At 38.9% G+C, this 16,856-nt stretch overlaps 1 protein-coding gene and 1 long non-coding RNA gene across 6 annotated transcripts; one reads left to right on the top strand and one right to left on the bottom strand.

The window, feature by feature from the left end:
• Window positions 1–800: 800 nt before the first annotated feature.
• cep152 (centrosomal protein 152) lies at window positions 801–16,187 on the top strand. Of its 3 annotated transcripts, none has more exons than XM_053685485.1 (28): window positions 803–1,149; window positions 1,381–1,483; window positions 4,695–4,801; window positions 4,897–4,954; window positions 5,196–5,507; window positions 5,604–5,766; window positions 5,900–6,040; window positions 6,422–6,561; window positions 6,659–6,859; window positions 7,444–7,591; window positions 8,032–8,123; window positions 8,203–8,366; window positions 8,516–8,720; window positions 8,798–8,905; window positions 9,435–9,565; window positions 9,647–9,775; window positions 9,933–10,068; window positions 10,175–10,750; window positions 11,776–11,907; window positions 12,262–12,659; window positions 12,785–12,980; window positions 13,652–13,727; window positions 13,822–13,989; window positions 14,152–14,239; window positions 14,360–14,442; window positions 14,556–14,712; window positions 14,804–14,910; window positions 15,043–16,187. In XM_053685485.1, the coding sequence occupies exons 2-28, from the start codon at window positions 1,394–1,396 to the stop codon at window positions 15,894–15,896; spliced, it is 5,160 nt and encodes a 1,719-aa protein (XP_053541460.1). In that variant the 5' UTR covers window positions 803–1,149; window positions 1,381–1,393; the 3' UTR covers window positions 15,897–16,187. The 3 variants fall into 3 exon arrangements, with proteins under 3 accessions (XP_053541461.1, XP_053541460.1, XP_047016131.2); XM_047160175.2 differs by lacking the exons at window positions 803–1,149; window positions 1,381–1,483 and adding an exon at window positions 3,370–4,382 and having other exon boundaries at window positions 10,175–10,360; window positions 10,478–10,750; window positions 15,043–16,186; XM_053685486.1 differs by lacking the exons at window positions 14,804–14,910; window positions 15,043–16,187 and having other exon boundaries at window positions 801–1,149; window positions 14,556–14,716.
• Window positions 11,543–16,339, bottom strand: LOC108275392 (uncharacterized). Of its 3 annotated transcripts, XR_008397799.1 has the most exons (5): window positions 16,213–16,287; window positions 15,423–15,504; window positions 14,671–14,868; window positions 12,773–12,873; window positions 11,543–11,880 (listed from the first exon to the last, which is right to left on the bottom strand). It is a non-coding gene; the product is annotated as an uncharacterized LOC108275392 (long non-coding RNA). The 3 variants fall into 3 exon arrangements; XR_006983690.2 differs by lacking the exon at window positions 15,423–15,504 and having other exon boundaries at window positions 16,213–16,339; XR_001814686.3 differs by lacking the exon at window positions 16,213–16,287 and having other exon boundaries at window positions 15,423–15,561.
• Window positions 16,340–16,856: the final 517 nt, after the last annotated feature.

Genomic DNA, 16,856 nt, shown 5'->3' on the forward strand with positions numbered 1-16,856 from the left:
GACTGCATTGTTTTAATTAGATCTATGGCACTGGTTCCAAAAGTAAGGCCTATGATTGATCGATATCCAAGAAGCATTTTGCCTGGTCACTGAATGGGCTGATAAATAATGTAGACTTGCCTCTAATGTGGACTGTTGCAGGAATAATATGATGTATGGTTCCATTAAGTAGGCAGAATATTATTTTACATATTTAAATAATGACCCTGGTAATCTTAACTGGGGGGATGAGGAATTAATTTCACAGTAAAAGGTGGTCTCTGGCTATAAAGAAAGTTATAGAGATCCCCTGATTTATGGGCTATGATACTGTATTTATTTATTTATTTATTTATTTTGCCAAGGGTTCATTCATAGCCAAATATAGTACACTGCCAAAGCAAAATACCTGAGGAAAACAGAAATGAATGAAAACTGGTATATAAATCACTCACAACACCCCTCCTCTCAAAACAAATTAAAGAACAAAAACAAATATACAAAAACACCAGAATGTGAGCATACATTCCTACATCATGCATTTTAGTAGCTTTTTGTTACCGGAAGTGGACAAATTTTAATATATATCCCAATATATTTTTGAAAGTGGGAGAAAAAAGGGGGAGATTCTTTTTTTTTTATCACCTTACATTTATGGATAAAATACTTGTCAATTCAAATAATTACGTTGCATAGAAAAATATTCATTTTCCTGTTGCTTTTCGAAAGTGACAAATCCAAAATAAAGCTGCAAGTCCTTATAAACGAAATCCACAAACCATACGCACTCGAGACTGCGGTATACGTCATCATCCAACCAGCCAATGAGCTGCCAGGATTTTTTGCCGTTGTTCAGGGCGCCATGTTTGAAGAATGACGTCTTCGGTGTATTTTAGCATAGACACAGCAGTCTGGTTAGTTTCTAACCCGATAATGAGTTTATTACGGACTTCTGTAACGTCGACGAGATAAAGTCGAGTACTCGAAGAGAAACTAGTATTTTTAGTTACTGAGGCGGTACAAGTTTAAAAGCTTAGCTAGCTGTCGTTGGTTTAGTTCCTTGCTAAATGCATTGATTTGACTGCGACGTTATGTAGATGAACTGCATCAGCGAGAGAGGGATAAACTTACAGGAAATTTAAGTCTGGATATTTTACTCCTGTATTAGAGGTAAGCGATAGCTGTGTCTGCTATTTAACCGCCTGTAAAGCTAGCTGGAGAGTCGGGGTGATGTTAATGCTAACCGGGGGATATGGTTAAATAGGAAAGCTCGGATTACTAACTGTAGGACTCTGATATGGCTATAAGAGCACGAATCTGCGTATAATAACTAGAAGCTGATACAAGTTGAAGTGGTTAATGTTCTTCCAGGTTGTTATTCAGACTGCTTGTCTGTTTCAGACGCTAGTTAGCAATGTCCATCGATTTTGATAGCGCTGCCTTACAAACTCAGCATGAAGAGGAAGAGGAATATGATCAAGAGGACTTCGCAAGGGAGCAGGAGGTAAGTTAATATTCTCCCACCACAACATGTTGCCTGGCACCTTGCTAGACACAATTCTCATCCTGGCCGTTAATACACACACACACGCCCCTTCAAAGAAGCCCAAACACTCTCCTGTGCTGTCACACACTACAGCCTGTTGTTGTAACATGAAGCCTACAGCATGTTCATCCATTTTCTATACCTCTTATCTTTACTGGGTCATGGGGAACCTGGAGCCTATACCAGGGAGTGTGGGGCACAAGTGGGGGACGCCCTGGATGGGGTGCTAATCCATCCCAGGGCATAATCACATACACATTCACACACTTTTGGACATGCTAGTCAGCCTACAGCGCATGTCTTTGGACTGAGGGAGGAAACCCCTGAAGCACGGGGAGAAATGTGACAAATCTAGTGACTTTTTGGACGAACACATTCAGTGTGAGTAACAAAAGACCTTCTGTAACTTCAAACTTGCTCATTTACATTTTACATGTAAATATAAATGAAATCACAGCTCATCCGTTGTCTTTAACTTGTGTGTGTGTGTGTGTGTGTGTGTGTGTGTGGTGATTTTGTCAGATGATGTTATGGTTCTAAATCAGGATTTTGTCAGTGCAGAGCAGCAGCTTTTAAAGTGACTGCTGGTTAATACTCGCTCCGTTTCCTGACAACAGAAACAGAAAAATGTGTAAATGAGAACAGCTTCATTGGGAATTCGAATGTATTAATTAATTAATGCAGTGCATTATTAATGTATTATAGTATGTGAGCATAGAGAGTAGGAGAGAAGCAAACAGAAACAAGTGACACCAGACAGAATGCAAATTTAATGTGATGTCATGTGCTAATTAGCATATTCATTATGTCATCATCTAGCAAAAGGTTGCGACTTTACATTAAAAGTTTTTGGCAATAGTGCTCCTGTGACTCACCTGGAGTATATGGAGGTTATGCTGAAGACCAAGAAATGCCTGGGAAATGCAAATTTATTCCAGCATGGCTGAAAAAGGCACTATATAAAAGTAGTAGCAGCAGTGGTATTATTTATTATTATTAATAGTAGTAGTAGCAGCAGTTTTTTTTATTATTATTAGTAGTAGTATTAGCAGCAGTTTTATTATTATTATTATTATTATTATTATTATTATTATTAATATTATCATTATTAGTAATAATAATGATGATGATGATGATAATAATAATAATAATAATAATAATAATAATAATAATAATAATAATAATAATAATAGTAGTAGTAGTAGTAGTATGTATGTATGTATGTATGTATGTATGTATGTATTTTATTTAAAAAAAGAAGAAATAATGTTTGAAAGGCATCTCTTGTATAGTCCTTGAAAACAAAACAAAAATAGTCCTTGAACGTCCTGGAATTACGACGCATCTGTACGAACCCTGCATAACACACATTGTATTGTTGTCCGTTCAGATAAAAAGGCAGCGCTTTGGTAACAATCACATCGTGTAATCGGGAAACATTGATTTGAACGCATGAGCTTGATTAAACGGTAAATGCTTTCTAATGCTTGTTCCATGCTGTGTTTTAAACTTGAATGGATGACCTAATTTAAAAATGTAGTTACAGGTTAATCCGAGTTAATCTCTAAGCAGTGATTCTGTATAAACAGCTCTGCTTTCTTAAAAAGCACCTCCGACTGACCAAATTTTTTATCTTTTGTAATGACTGAGAAACTGAGATAAACGTCATTTTAATCTTCTATATGTTCTGTTCCTCAAGCCCCAACTCCCTCCACTTAACGTCGCAAACAGCTTGATATTGCAGTCGTCAACCCACCTCAGATAGCCTATATTGCAGTCATTTTAATTAATTGTGCAATAAAATAATTATTTAATGTTTTAACTATTTAATTATGCGTGTAATTTGCATAGATAAATAATCACTGTCTGAATGCTAGAGGTCTGAATTGTACTGAATAAGTACTTGGAGATTTTGATATTTTGTCCAATACTATCTTGTATATGTTGTGGTGATAGTGATCTCTCTAATCTAAGCTTGTGGGCGATTGCATGGGGTGTTGTATGGAGTGTAATAGATATTTCAGGTTCATATTGATTACAAAAAAAATCTATGCACTGTATGTAGAGTGTAAAAATGAGCGGAAACCCTAATAATAATAACCGAGTCTGCTTTATGCACTTGATTATTTTCAGTTAGTAGAACCCCTGAGGTGTGTTTGTGTTTAAAGACCAAATTCTTCCAATCAGATGCATGTAGGCTCTGACTCATGCTTAATAAATTTGCTGAACGATGGACCTGAACCGTTATTGGCTGAAGTGAAGAGCTGTCAGGCGTGTCTGCTATGACTCTATCAGCATGTGCTTCCTTTCCCTGACTGACTTTTGTTCTAAATGGAGAGCTGGAAGAAACAAAGCAATCATCTCAGCGTACAGGATTTGTTCTTTGTGCAGTGGACTGTACTGCTTAGGTCTGATGTTTTGACTGTACTGCTTAGGTCTGATGTTTTGACTGATCTAGGAACGGTTTTCCTAAGGGCTGATACAATGTCGAACTCTAGGTTCTTTGCATAGCAGGTTTTGTAAAATATTTCTTTCTCCGCTGCAGGGGAGGAATGTTTCTGCACCAGTTAACCAGACTGTATGGCCAGAGCCTGACAATAGGCAAGCTTCAGGCCAAGACAGTGCACAAAATGTTCAGGGGTTTTTATTTATTTTTTTATTTCCTTAAGTCTACTTAATCATTTGACTTTGTGCAGCTAAACAACGGGGAACTTGGAAGCACATGGTTTAGTCACAGCTAGTCACACTTCTGTTACTGCAGGGTCTCTGTTAAGCCTAAATGCGTGAGCATGAAAGTGTTTGTGTGTGTGAGGCGACTGTGGAAGACGTCACGTTGATTCAGCACTCTTTATGGAGAGTAAGTCTGTCTGGTTTATCCTCTTTTCCTCCCTTTCTTTCAGAAATCCCAGTTGTATCATGTGTGTGAATGACTGATTACATGCTGTATGTTACCTTATGTTAACATATTATTTTCCTCATGTCAGTGTAATTCTCTAGTATGGTACATAATCTTCAGTAGTACCTCCATGTAGCTTAATGACAGGTTTGTGTGGAGAGACTGGGTTGGTGTTTTTGTCAACAGTTGCTATGGTTTCCTATGTGTTTAAGAGTTGCCATGTAATTTTGTGATTCATTGTCTCTTAAATTCTGAATAACTTGTGTCCTCTAGCTGCATAAGCTCTTGACTGACCTCCCAGATGATATGCTAGAGGATAGTCACGACTCTTCACCAGAGCTGGACTACTCAACTTGCAGTCCTCAAAAAGATCATGACCGGTACAAGAATGGGTTTACTCTCGATCAGCTAAACAACACTTTTTAACAGTATTTTTGTCGTTCAGAAATGTATAAATAGTTTTTATGTATTTTAGACCACAGCGTGCTTGGAATGGACAGTCTGATCAACCACAACCTCCTTCTGCTGAAACAGTGAGTTTATTACTTTTAATTCAGGTGTTAGTATGGCTGTAGTGCGCATGTAGACACTCATGATGGATAAAGAACATGTTCAAATGAAATATTTGCTCATTTTTGTTTCTAGAAAATGTTCTACTCATTTCACCAAATAACGCTTGAGATTTATTGAAAATGAATGCCTTTTTATGTTCATTTGGCTTAGGGTGCTTTCTATGGTAAGGAAAACCCTGCTAACTATTTGATCTTTTTAAAGAATCCTGGAGATACCTATGACCAGTCTGATCATCCGGGTTATCTGTATGGCCATGGCCATGGTCATGTTCATCACCTCCATGGTAGGACAGAACATTTAACCCAGGACTGGGATACACATCAGGGCCAGAACTATCAGTATGAGTCTGGAGACTATGTCTACTCCTCTACTGGAACAGCAGAATCTAATGGTACCAACAACTTCTCTGTTGAAGAGGACTATGAACAGCAAGCTTACCCACACACAGGTCATCACTCTGGAGCAGATGGCCAAGACTATGGAGAATATGATAATGTCGGACACCACTTTCAGGTACATACATATTTGATACCTTTGCTGTTATATACCTACATATACATTATACATTATTTAATAATATTAAATGAAACTTTTCTGTAATATTTCCAGAAATTTGATAATGGAATAACTGACAGCCAAGATGTCGACTGTTACAAAGCCAGTTACCAGCCACATAAACCAGCAAAACAACCAAATATGTTTAACATTCAGTCGTCTAATCAAAATGGCCACTTTGACCAGCTGCAAAGAGACTTTCTTGATTCATCTCCAAGTAAGTCATGTGGGGGGGGTGACTACAGACACAAATTTCTCTATAATTGCTTTCAAATATATTGCGATCACTGATAATTAAAACTGGAATGTGTAAGTGAGGAATTTTACACATCAAATGTATCGTGTTTTAGCTACTGTTGATGCCCAGGAATATGCCCAGTTGAAGATTTTAAACAAGGCTCAATTGAGGCAGATTGAGGATCTGGAGCAGAAACTGGAAGATGGCAGGCGTAAGATGAGATATCTTGAGCATCAGTTTGCAATTGTAAAAGGTAAGCTAATGTCTGAAGGAAACCAATAAGAAATTTTCAGGGTTGTCAGGTTCTTGGGTCATTTTTACTATGAAACTGATTATACTGGTATCTGGTCTGGTTGGTGACATTGAGGTCTGTTGTGTCTGTCAGCAGTAATGACCATTTATGAAATTCTTAAGAATCCGTATTTAACCTGCTGGAACTTTATTTATTTATTTATTTATTTATTTATTTATTTATTTATTTATTTATTTAATATATTTACTATTAAACGGTAAATTACTTATATATAATTACACACACACTTTTATCCTTGTATTGTGTTGAAATGTTAGAATTGGGATTTAAATGTTATGCAATTTTTTAAATGAATTGTATTTTTACTTTGCTTTTGCCCAGATGAAAAGGATGGGCTGACATTATCACTGAAGGAGTCCAGTCATCTCATAGAGGAGGCAAAAGAGAGGGAGTCTCGACTACAAGCGAAAGTCATGTCTTTGGAGCGACAGATTCAGACCCTTACAGAGAGAGAACAGGAGGTAAAAATACAGTTTTGTGAATCACGTCTTGCCTACAACGTACACACACTGTGCACCTGTAGCTGAGCAAGAGCCTTGTTTTGATTTGTTTGTGTAGAACATGAAGAAGCAGTATGCTGCAGAGGCAGCAGTAGACAGTCTGCAGCAGCAGATGACTGAGCTGTGTCGCTCTGATACGCTGACACGATCACGGGAACAACACGACAGAGACATGGCTGCCATAAAGGAACAGCATGAAGCTAGAGTGTTTGCCCTACAACAAAAGTTAGACACACATGGTCAAAATCTGGAGGAGCAGGTTAGTTCATTTTTGAATCTTATTGAATGTTATTAGTAATTTTATTAGGTAAACTTACCAAATGGATGCAGCGCCTGATCCATCTGCTGCTATACACAATTTTCCACCCAGCACATAGGGGTGTTATGAGAGAGGTCCACCAACCAACTTGTATGTAATTGGCAGCAGTCTGTAATCAGTAACTGTAAACCTGTATGATGGCTCTACCTGATAAAGTAGCCAGTAGGTTTAGTTACACAGTAGGGATACCTAATAAAGTGACCATTATTTTGTATGCATTGTTTGTGTGCTGAACAGCAACAAAACCCCTGGATTAAAGTTCTCCTCTTACAGTTCACTTTGTTAGCAATCTATTGTGGTTGTCTTAGAGAGCAGTAATCCCTTGTGTTGTGTTTAACAATATATATGCTTATCTGATTTGTGTGATATTATGATAAAGTACTTTTGATTAATCACAAAAACAAATCACAAAACTAAAACTACTGAATGCTCTCACTTTTCAGTAGAGGGCACTACAAACCCTTGTGGACCTCAGGTTATAAGTTGCACATAAGAAAATGTGAGTGCGTGCCTGTACATAACAGGTGCAGGCGGCCCAGAGGCTGCGGGAGCAGGTGAGGCAGCTGGAGAGGCAGAGAGAGGAAGAGCAGGTGGACAGAGCTGCAGTCATCAATGCCCTCTCACAGCGTTTGGAGGAGAGCCAACAGCAGTGTGCTAAGCTGCTTCAAACTGGTGTGTGTCTGTCTGTTAATGTAATTTTTCTGTGCAATGTTAATTCAGATGAAAACCAATCAGTTAATTCAGACCAAAATTTAAGTATCATGGATGAGTGTTTTTTTTTATATTACCCTTAAAAGGAGTGTAACTCGAAGGGTATTTTGTGTGCCATATGTGGTGGACATTTCATTTATTTATTTATTTATTTACTTACTTAAAATAAATGAAGTCCCCTATGGAGTAGGGCTGCACAGTTAAGTGAGGTCACCGTTAGCCTTTGTAGAAGCTTGAAATATTTAAATGAGCACTCTAACAAACCAGTGTGTTCTGTGACCAACTGAGGTTTTATGTAAGATTTCTGTAGGCATTTAGATAAACATCATTGGCATGGCTGAGCATTTCCACTGATACTGCTTTTTTTTTCTTATCTTTTTTTTTTTTTAATAAATAAAAAGGGTGTGTTCAAGAAATGAGCCAGATGCAGATAAAACTACAGCAGGCCCAGTGTAGTCGTAACATAAGTGAGAACATGAACAAAGCACTGCAAGTAAGTGAACCAGTCCTCCTTCATCCAAAACTCAGTGACGTTGACTATAGTTTTGCAGTTACTCCTCATTTCTCCATAGGAAGAGATGAATGAGTTGAAAGAACAGATCACCCTGTATGAGTCTGCTGTGAAGCTTGGAGCAGTTTGTTTCGATTCTAACCCAAACTGGGAAAACCCGCTCTCCGAGTCCTACGTAGATCTTGGCATTAAGAAAGTGAGCTGGAAAGATGGCAGAAATCACAGGTAAATTGTGTTGCATGATGTCTCCAGAAAATCATATCATTTAATAACATGGTTGAATTCAAGGTTTCAAATGTGATTTAGATGAACTTTTTTTTTTTTAATTATTATTTTTTTTTAGCAAGGGTATGTTATTTCTCATTATTTTTCAGCACTCCTGTCCTGTCAGACTCAAGCCTGCCTAAGGAGGACTTGGTGAAAGAGCTGAAGACTGAGCTGCAGCGGTGTCTAGCACAACTGAAAACAAAAAGGGAGAAGATCTCCCGCATACAGAAGGATCTCCAGACCTCACAGAATCATGTGGAACAGCTACAGACCCAGCTACAAGGAGCTGAGAGAACTGCTAAAGATGCTGTGGTGAGGACTGACTCTTATATGTATGTGCACAGTATTTGCTGTACATAAAAATATTATGTTATTTTATTATGTTGCAGGTGAGGGAAAGCAGCTTAGAGAAGCTTTTGGAGCAATCGAACATAACCCCTCACAAAGAGGTAGCAAGACTGGAAGAGGAACGACAGCAACTCCAGAAGCGAGTAGAGGTCCGTTGTTGTACTCTTGTGTTCTTTGGGAATATGTGGTTTCCTCAATAAAACATTCCTAACAAATCAGGCTTTAATCTTTAATGCTACAAATTTGGTCTTGCATTAAAAGGGACCTTCAAAAAAGATGACATGGTTCTGTACAGAGAGCTCATTTTCCAGGATTTATTTATCTTCTTCTTTCAGCAATAATAATGAGCGGTTTATTAGTCACCAAGACCTATTCCTTTGATGTATTTTAACAACAACCAAAAAGCCTAATTATGTAACCAGCCATTAATATTAATTGTGTATCATAATATATTTGAATGCCCTGACTCCATCTAGAGAATTCTCATTCTCATGCACAGGATTTTAAGAGAATATCTTAAAAGACCTGAGCAAAAGGTTTTCATGTTTATGGATGTTTTTAGAAATCATTCACAGTAACTTTTTTGGAAATGATTGTATGTGCAGGTCTTGGATTGTTCTACATGGATTTAAACAGAGATTTTGTGTTTAAATGAGGCCTGTGGTATTTCAATGGCAGGCACTTGAGTTGAGAAATAAGGAGCTGAAGCAGAGCGAGGAAAAGGTGAAATCGGCTAATTTTGAGCTCTGCACCAAGATGAGGGAGATGATTCAGGAGCTGGACCAGGAGAAACAGGAGGCTGCTGAGAGGTAAGATGCTAGTGGCTCCTTTTTAAAAAAGGAAATGTGAGGGATGATTTATTAGATTTACCATTGGTGGTGTATATTCAGGTATGAGAGAACCCAGCAGCAGTACAGAGATGATGTGGTTCAGCATGTTCGTGCAGAACTCGCTCAGGAACACACGGCTCACATTGAGCAGCTTACTGCCCAGCATCAACAGCACATCCAGCAGCTGGAGTAAGTGAATTGTGCCTAAAAACATCTACCAAATAATCTTCATTTCATTCTTAATTAGTCTGCAGGTTTTCTATTGATCAGTGTTAAGTACTATATTAATTCTGCTCCTAATGGTTCAAGTTGTGTAAATGGACTTTCTTGTGCATCCTCTATACAGATCTAAATTATCTGACCTAAGTCAAGAAGTATTAGCTGTGCAGGAATGTTACATCTCTGTTTGCAAGGAAAAAGATAAACTTGAGGAAAACCTTCAGAACCGAATTGATGAGGAGAGAAACCTGAAAGACAGTGAGGTGATCTGTTTCATATGGTGCTGTGCTGTATAGCCGAGTTACACGTTTATTAATTTATATATCCCGAAATGGATAATAAACATTTCATTTATTTTCTACTCCTCAGGTAAAGAGACGACAGGAGATCGAGGAGGCTCAGGAGAAGCAGAAGGCAGATTTTGCCTCCCAACACCAGGAGGCTGTTGCCCAGCTCAAGGCTCAGTGGACCAAAGACAAAGAGACGGAGATACAGTTGCAGGTCACTAAGCAGCTAGCCTCTGCCAAAAAGAGCTGGCAGGAAAGACAGCAAGAAGTAGGTGGCATATTTACTAAACCTAATGGATTTGGAAAAATGACAAACAATTTAGTCAGCACAGTGTTGGTTTGTGTGCTTGTGCTTGAGTATGTGTCCTTAATCTCACTCGCTCAGTTGGAAAGGAAGTGGGAGCGAAAACTGGAAGAGGCCATGAAAGAAAAACAAAAAGCCAAATGTACAGAAACACAGGATGATTGCACTCAGACAGACACTGTGGATTCTGTGAGCCCGCTTCTCTCCCTGGAGCAGCTGGAGGAGAGACTCAGTGCCCAGAGGATGGTGCTGCAGCGAGAGTCAGACAGCAAGCTCACCAAAGCAGTGGAGGAGGCAGTGAGGGGCAAAGAGAGAGAACTGCAGCAGAAACATGTGCAGGATATGACATTGCAGGTCAGTCACACACAGAATTTCGATCGCTATTTAGGGCTGGTGTTGATCAGGCAAAAGAGTAAGTTGCTAATGTAACACCGGCTTATGTACCTCTTTCAACTCTTCCAACTATTAACAAAATATAGCTGATAAAATTGGTACACGTTCTGAATATGATGTAAATGACTCTGTTGTGCCTTCTGATTAAGTCAGACACATGATGCAAGTTCCATGATGCACATGGAACTTCTTCATATAATTAGTAGAAGCAACAGATCTTTAACAGAACTGATACCACCTTGACTGATTAGGTGATTAGAACATGTTTAATTTTCTATAACAGCACATTCTGGCTATATTTCATACCGCTGGTTTATATTAATGTGCTTGTTACATACATTCTAGATACTGCACCTTGTTGTATCTAGTAAATATTTTACAGGGATTTAAAGGGTTTGAAAGGAGTTCATTTGATTGGGCATCACATAATACGTCGTACTGCAGCCAAATTATCACCTAGTGCAGTGGTTCTGAAACTTTTTCAGCTTGATGTCCCCCTAGAGTTGTCAAATTTTCACTTTTTTTTTTTTTTTTCTTTTCACGCTAGGCTCTTCTGTATTAACTTTCTCTGCTAAGAGACTATGTCCTCTATCTAAAACTTATCCATTTTAAATAGTCTTAGGTTTTATCAGCATGTATATCAATGGATGTCTCTGTTGTTGTGTGTCTTCGTGTATAATTGATTTAATTTCTTAATATTTCTCATTTTTATGCACATCATAGTTCAAAGGTTGACAATCCCAACTTGCATACTTACAGGGAAAATATTTTATTTATACATTTTATATATAATAATGTTATAGAATTTCTGTGCACCCCCTCCCCAGTTTGAGAACCACTAGCCTACTCCAATGGTCATGAAATACAGAGTGCCTTGTTTTTGCACTTTTACCATGACCACAAAAACGCATGTTATTGTGTAACATAATGTTTGTGTAAAATCTTGGAATATCACCGTGCTCGTTCCTCCTCTGTCCCCTTTGCAGGTTGAAAGGGCTGTGTCTAGAGCTCATAATCGCTGGCTCCAAGAGATGTTCTCCCTCCCAGAGTACAAAGCCAGTTTGCAGTCAGAGCGTGAACGGTGGGAAACGCTACAACAGAAACACATTCAAGAACAGGTAGGTTGCCGTTAATAAAATATAAAAAAAGCTGAAATTACATTCCAACAGCAAAACGGCTAGAACTAAATTAAAAGAACGTGTCAGGATGTTGTTTAATTAAAGCTACAGGCTCCTATTATATTAACTATATTTTGTTGAATGTAGAATCTAATGAAAAGCAAATTAAGACCCACTAGGTGGTTGTACATGATTGGTGCAGTCTGTATTGTATGTTAAACCTGTCATTATCACCTTGAAGGAAAACCCCTTTAACGTTATAAATTAAGAGGTAGTATTAGTTAAAAATAAACTACTAAGCAGAAGACCTATTTATTAGGTGATATAAAGGCCCTTTATATCTGCATCATCCAGGTGTCTTCAGCAGTAAAAGCAGCTGAAGACAAATGGCAGGAGACAATGAGTAGAAAATGCAAGGAGCTAGAGGACTATGTGCACAGAAACCAGGAGCTTCAGGAGCAGGTGAACTGTCTGAACACACAGCTGGAGCGTTCTGGTGAGGAGCAGAAGGCGCTTTTCAAAGGTGAGCTCTCTGCTGCCAGAGCTTTGTGGAACACTGAGAAGCAGGAAGAGATTTCATGCCTTAAGATGCAACTTCAGAGGGACCAAGAGAGCCTAAAAGAAACTCATCAGGCACAGCTGGAGAGAAGAATAAAAGAGACCTGGGAGGAGGCTCTCAGAAAGGGGCAAGCACATCTACAGGAAGCCATCCGGAGCAAGGAGCAGGAGTGGAGGAGTCAGCAACAGCTCAAGTAATGATAAAAGACCACTATGATTGAACATTGAACTAAGCATAGTGTTGCTATCATGTACAGATATACACACTGTTTGTTTGCTAAACTGCACCAGTACTCACAGAACATACCTGTTTTTTGAGGTTGCGGGAAGAACGGCAGCAGTCGATGGAGGAGGTGCTGGCCGAGTTAAAGGAGGTTCTGAAGGAGGTCCAGGAGCAGAGAGAAGCTGCTGAGGAGGCAGATGGCAAGGAAGGAGGTGTAAGAGGCAGACTGAGGAACCTGTGCAGGGAGGCACTGGCCAAAGCTGAAGCCAACACCAAGCAGAAGTCGCTGAAGGTTTGTCATGTCTGGTTCAGTGCTTTGAACCATAAAGATAAGCAATGAACAGATAACGGCAATGCTTTCTTCAGACCAGCTCCTTTGAAAACATTAACCTAATCTAGATCTGCCGCATCAGTAGCACATGAGTTACAATAAACAATCATTTCATCACATTTCCCTGTACTGAAAAACGTGTTGTTTTGTAGAACGCTTTAATTAATTATTCAGTCAGACATCTTTGCATATTAAGCTTTATATTAGTATAATTTAATCCTTTCAGAGATTGAACTACTTTTTCAGTAGGAACAAATTAGGTTATACTGTACTTTACCAATGTAGTTGTGTGGGTCTGATTTATATATGGATACACCCAAACTTTAGGGGAAAGTCTAAGTAGCATTGAATTCATGTTATATATTCAAATCCTAATTCAGCAGTTTGCAAGGCAAGTTTCAGGTAAATGGTTTTTCTGTATAGTAACGTATCAGGAGTTACAGTTCTTGTCTATTGTAATTGCATACGCACAGATGCATACGTAAATACTTTTGAATAGAGGTAGGATTTTAAAATGCAGATGTATTAACCTATTCTGATAATGATGTTTTCTTCATGTGACGTGTTGTATTATAGAATATATTATATATGCAATATAGAAACTATACATGACTATGTATATTATGCTACAGAGCAGTGCGGAGAAGTTGAGGCATGTGCTGAAGGAAACCCAAGAGCCACATGAAAAGGAACTCAATCATACACATAGTATGTGGCACTCATGCTACTAGATTTGCTCATATTCTATGAGATCATGAATTTGTTTTTAGATGAATGAACACTTGCATGTTGTACTTTGCAGGCTCATTGGCCCAAAGGAAAGAAAGTGTCTGTAGCAACAAGGGTTGTAATGATACCGTAGGCAGGCTCCAGAAGAAGAATCTGGAGCTTCAGAAGCATCTGGAGAAGGCCTGTCGTCAGCTCCAGCACACGGTCCGAGAGCACAAGAGCACTCTACACAAACTCAAAGGTCCTTAGTGCTCCGCTTTAGCTTTCACATGTCCCAAATATACGCATAAATATCAAAATTCTCTCTTTGGCACATTCTCTTGTTTACGAATGTGGACATGTTGGTCAGTAATCTGCTATGATTTCATTTGTAATTCTTTCTTTAAAATTTTAACCATTTTAGAAGAGCATGAAGAAATCTTGCGAAAAGAGAAGGAAGCTCATGCGAAAGTGGTTGAGCAGGCCAAATTGTCTGCATGCGAGGAATCTGGGTTTGTGCTGTTTAAAAATGTTTTTGCCTGATTAAAATATAAATAAAAAACAAACAAACATTTGTCTGCATTTGGCCTTCCATAAAAGGTTGAAGTTTTTAGGTTCATGATCTGTTACAGTGCTGCAGTCAGTCAACAAAATCTTCATGCTGGCCTTGAAGAAATGAACGAACAGTATATGAAAGCTGTGCAAAAAATAAGAGGTCTGTGTATTTCAGTCTTTTTAGTTTACTCTGCTATTCATGGAGTGCTGTTTTAAAGTTTTCTGTGACATTGTTGGCATTGTGTCTGTAGTTAACACTGATGTGTTGTGCAGGTGACATGCTGCGCTACCTGCAGGAGAGCAAAGAGCGAGCAGCTGAGCTGATTAGAGCCGAGGTCCTGAGGGAGAGACAGGACACGGCTCGCAGGATGCGCAGGTACTACCTCACCTGCCTGCAGGAGCTCCTGGAGGAGGGGGGCCAGACCAACGGGTAAGAGTGGCAAGAGTTTCCTTTAGCCTCTGTGCTGCTTGGATGTTTTTTGCCTCATCAAATTTTGGTTATCTGCCTCTTTAAAACCCAGTGCTGAGAAGAAAATCATCAATGCTGCCAGTAAACTGGCTGCCATGGCCAAAGTGCTAGAAACACCTGTAGCCAAAAAGAAATTTCAAAGAAATCAGGATTCACAAGGTACAGATTGTGTATTATTATTATTATTATTATTATTATTATTATTATTATTATTATTATTATTATCTGTAGGAGTAGTCATGATGTATTTAAAAAGAAACCTCATGTTTATTTTTGTAATATTTATCACAGAACCATCATCAAACTCTACAGAAAACTCTAAAGTTGACCATAAAGTGTCTTGTGCTGCATCAAGCCAAAGCCATTCTGCCATAACAGAGTCCCGTAAAGTTTGCAGGAATGAGCAACAGCAGCAGATGAAGGTCCTCGCTGAGACCAGCTCTGTAGGCCAAACAGCCAAAATGAGAACTGCAGGCAAGGCCTCTCAGCCTGACTTCAAATCTGTGAAGACGAATGCCGCTAAAGGTCCTGAAATAATCGAGCCCACCACCCCACGGTCACTCCACCATCATCCTCCCAAATCCTTCTGTGATTTTTCTTCATCTCATGTTCATTTTAATACTGCTGACTCTGTTAATGTGACCCTGAGGAAGCGTAGCAGGGAGGAGTACCTGATGCGGACAGAAGCAGGAAAAGCCAGTGAAAGTTTTACTCCTCGGGTGGCTGTTGAGCCTTTCCTGATTGAAGAGGCGCCTGTGAGAGATGATAGCCAGAGTGACTGGAGTTTATCCAGTAACGGATCCACTTTTTCCAACAACATTCATCTAACCTCCTCCTACCCCAGCAAAACCCCACAGCCAGTCAGCTCATTCTCATTGACTGGCCCTGCTGTAGATGAGCTGGACTTTGGAAGCACCATAGGTGATAACTCTGATGTAACTGTTTACAAAGAGATTGCCAAAAAGCCATTCGGGGTGAAACCCAAGAAGTACGTAGGCAGTAAAATGACAAAGAGCAGGGATCCAATTCCAGGCTCGGAGGATGAGATGAGCCGTAAAACATGTCCTAAGAGTTTACTCTCACAATTCAAAATATCTCAACGGGACAGTGGGTTTGACAGTCCAGTGTCTCTGATTCAGAAATAAAGTGTGTGTGTGTGTGTGTGTGTGTGTGTGTGTGTGTGTGGTGTGTGTGTGTGTGTGTGTGTGTGTGTTGTACTGTGATTTGACTGAATATTGATGTTATGTGATTGTCAGGATTTCTTAATTAACCTGTTTTTGTACTGCCCTTTGTGAATTAAAGTTTAAAACCCTCCATAAAATGTCTCAATTTTCCTAAAAACCTTAATGTTGGACATATTACTTGAGAGCATGTGAGTTGCATTTAACATGCTATTTTAAATATATTTAAATATGGTATAATTTAGACAGGTTGTTAGTGTATATTTGATTTTTTACTCACATGATGCTGATTTGTGGTTTGACTGGATTTAAGGAGCTGTAATACTTTCATATCAGTATCAACTCTGTGTAGCAACAGTTCGTTGAGACCATAGTACAGACATGTACATTCCATTACAAGCTCCGCCCACTCCTAAGTCTAAGCTGAAGAATGTGGTTGCCATATTGCAGGAAAATCTTCTGACTGTCAAATCTGTGTAAATAACTGTTTTCTGAATGCTGTTTATCTAAAGACATTTCAGCGGATCATGTAGTTTACTCTGTTCACATCAAAGTGAGAGTTTATCCATGTGCAACAACTAGGCTGAAATAGAGTGAAATAAAGTGTTTTAATAATTACGACGTGCAAACATTGAGCAACAAGCTGGTGTGTGTCAGTGCTGCATGTTTCCTGTTGCTGGACCTATGACTGTGCTGCACTTTAATTATACTGTATTTTATTTGTCAGTAACATTAAATGATTAGGGTTTGTTTTTGTTTTTTTAAGAGGTAAAAACCATATTCTGTTTCTTCACTTTAGGAGATGTGGAGCTTTGCTGCTCTTCATGACTAATTCCTGGGTGATGTGCTGCAGTAACACATTAGTTACCTTAATGGTATTTAGAAATAATTAGATATAAACACATAAGACTAGTTAAAAATGAA

The sequence above is a fragment of the Ictalurus punctatus genome, chromosome 14, assembly GCF_001660625.3.
Source record: "Ictalurus punctatus breed USDA103 chromosome 14, Coco_2.0, whole genome shotgun sequence".
In the NCBI taxonomy this organism is placed as follows: domain Eukaryota; kingdom Metazoa; phylum Chordata; class Actinopteri; order Siluriformes; family Ictaluridae; genus Ictalurus; species Ictalurus punctatus.

Coding starts and splice junctions, on each gene's coding strand:
- cep152 (XM_053685485.1), top strand. CDS start 1,394: ATGTCCATCGATTTTGATAGCGCTGCCTTACAAACTCAGCATGAAGAG. Junction 8,124..8,202: donor ACATGAACAAAGCACTGCAA/GTAAGTGAACCA, acceptor ATTTCTCCATAG/GAAGAGATGAATGAGTTGAA. Junction 12,660..12,784: donor AGGAGTCAGCAACAGCTCAA/GTAATGATAAAA, acceptor CTGTTTTTTGAG/GTTGCGGGAAGAACGGCAGC.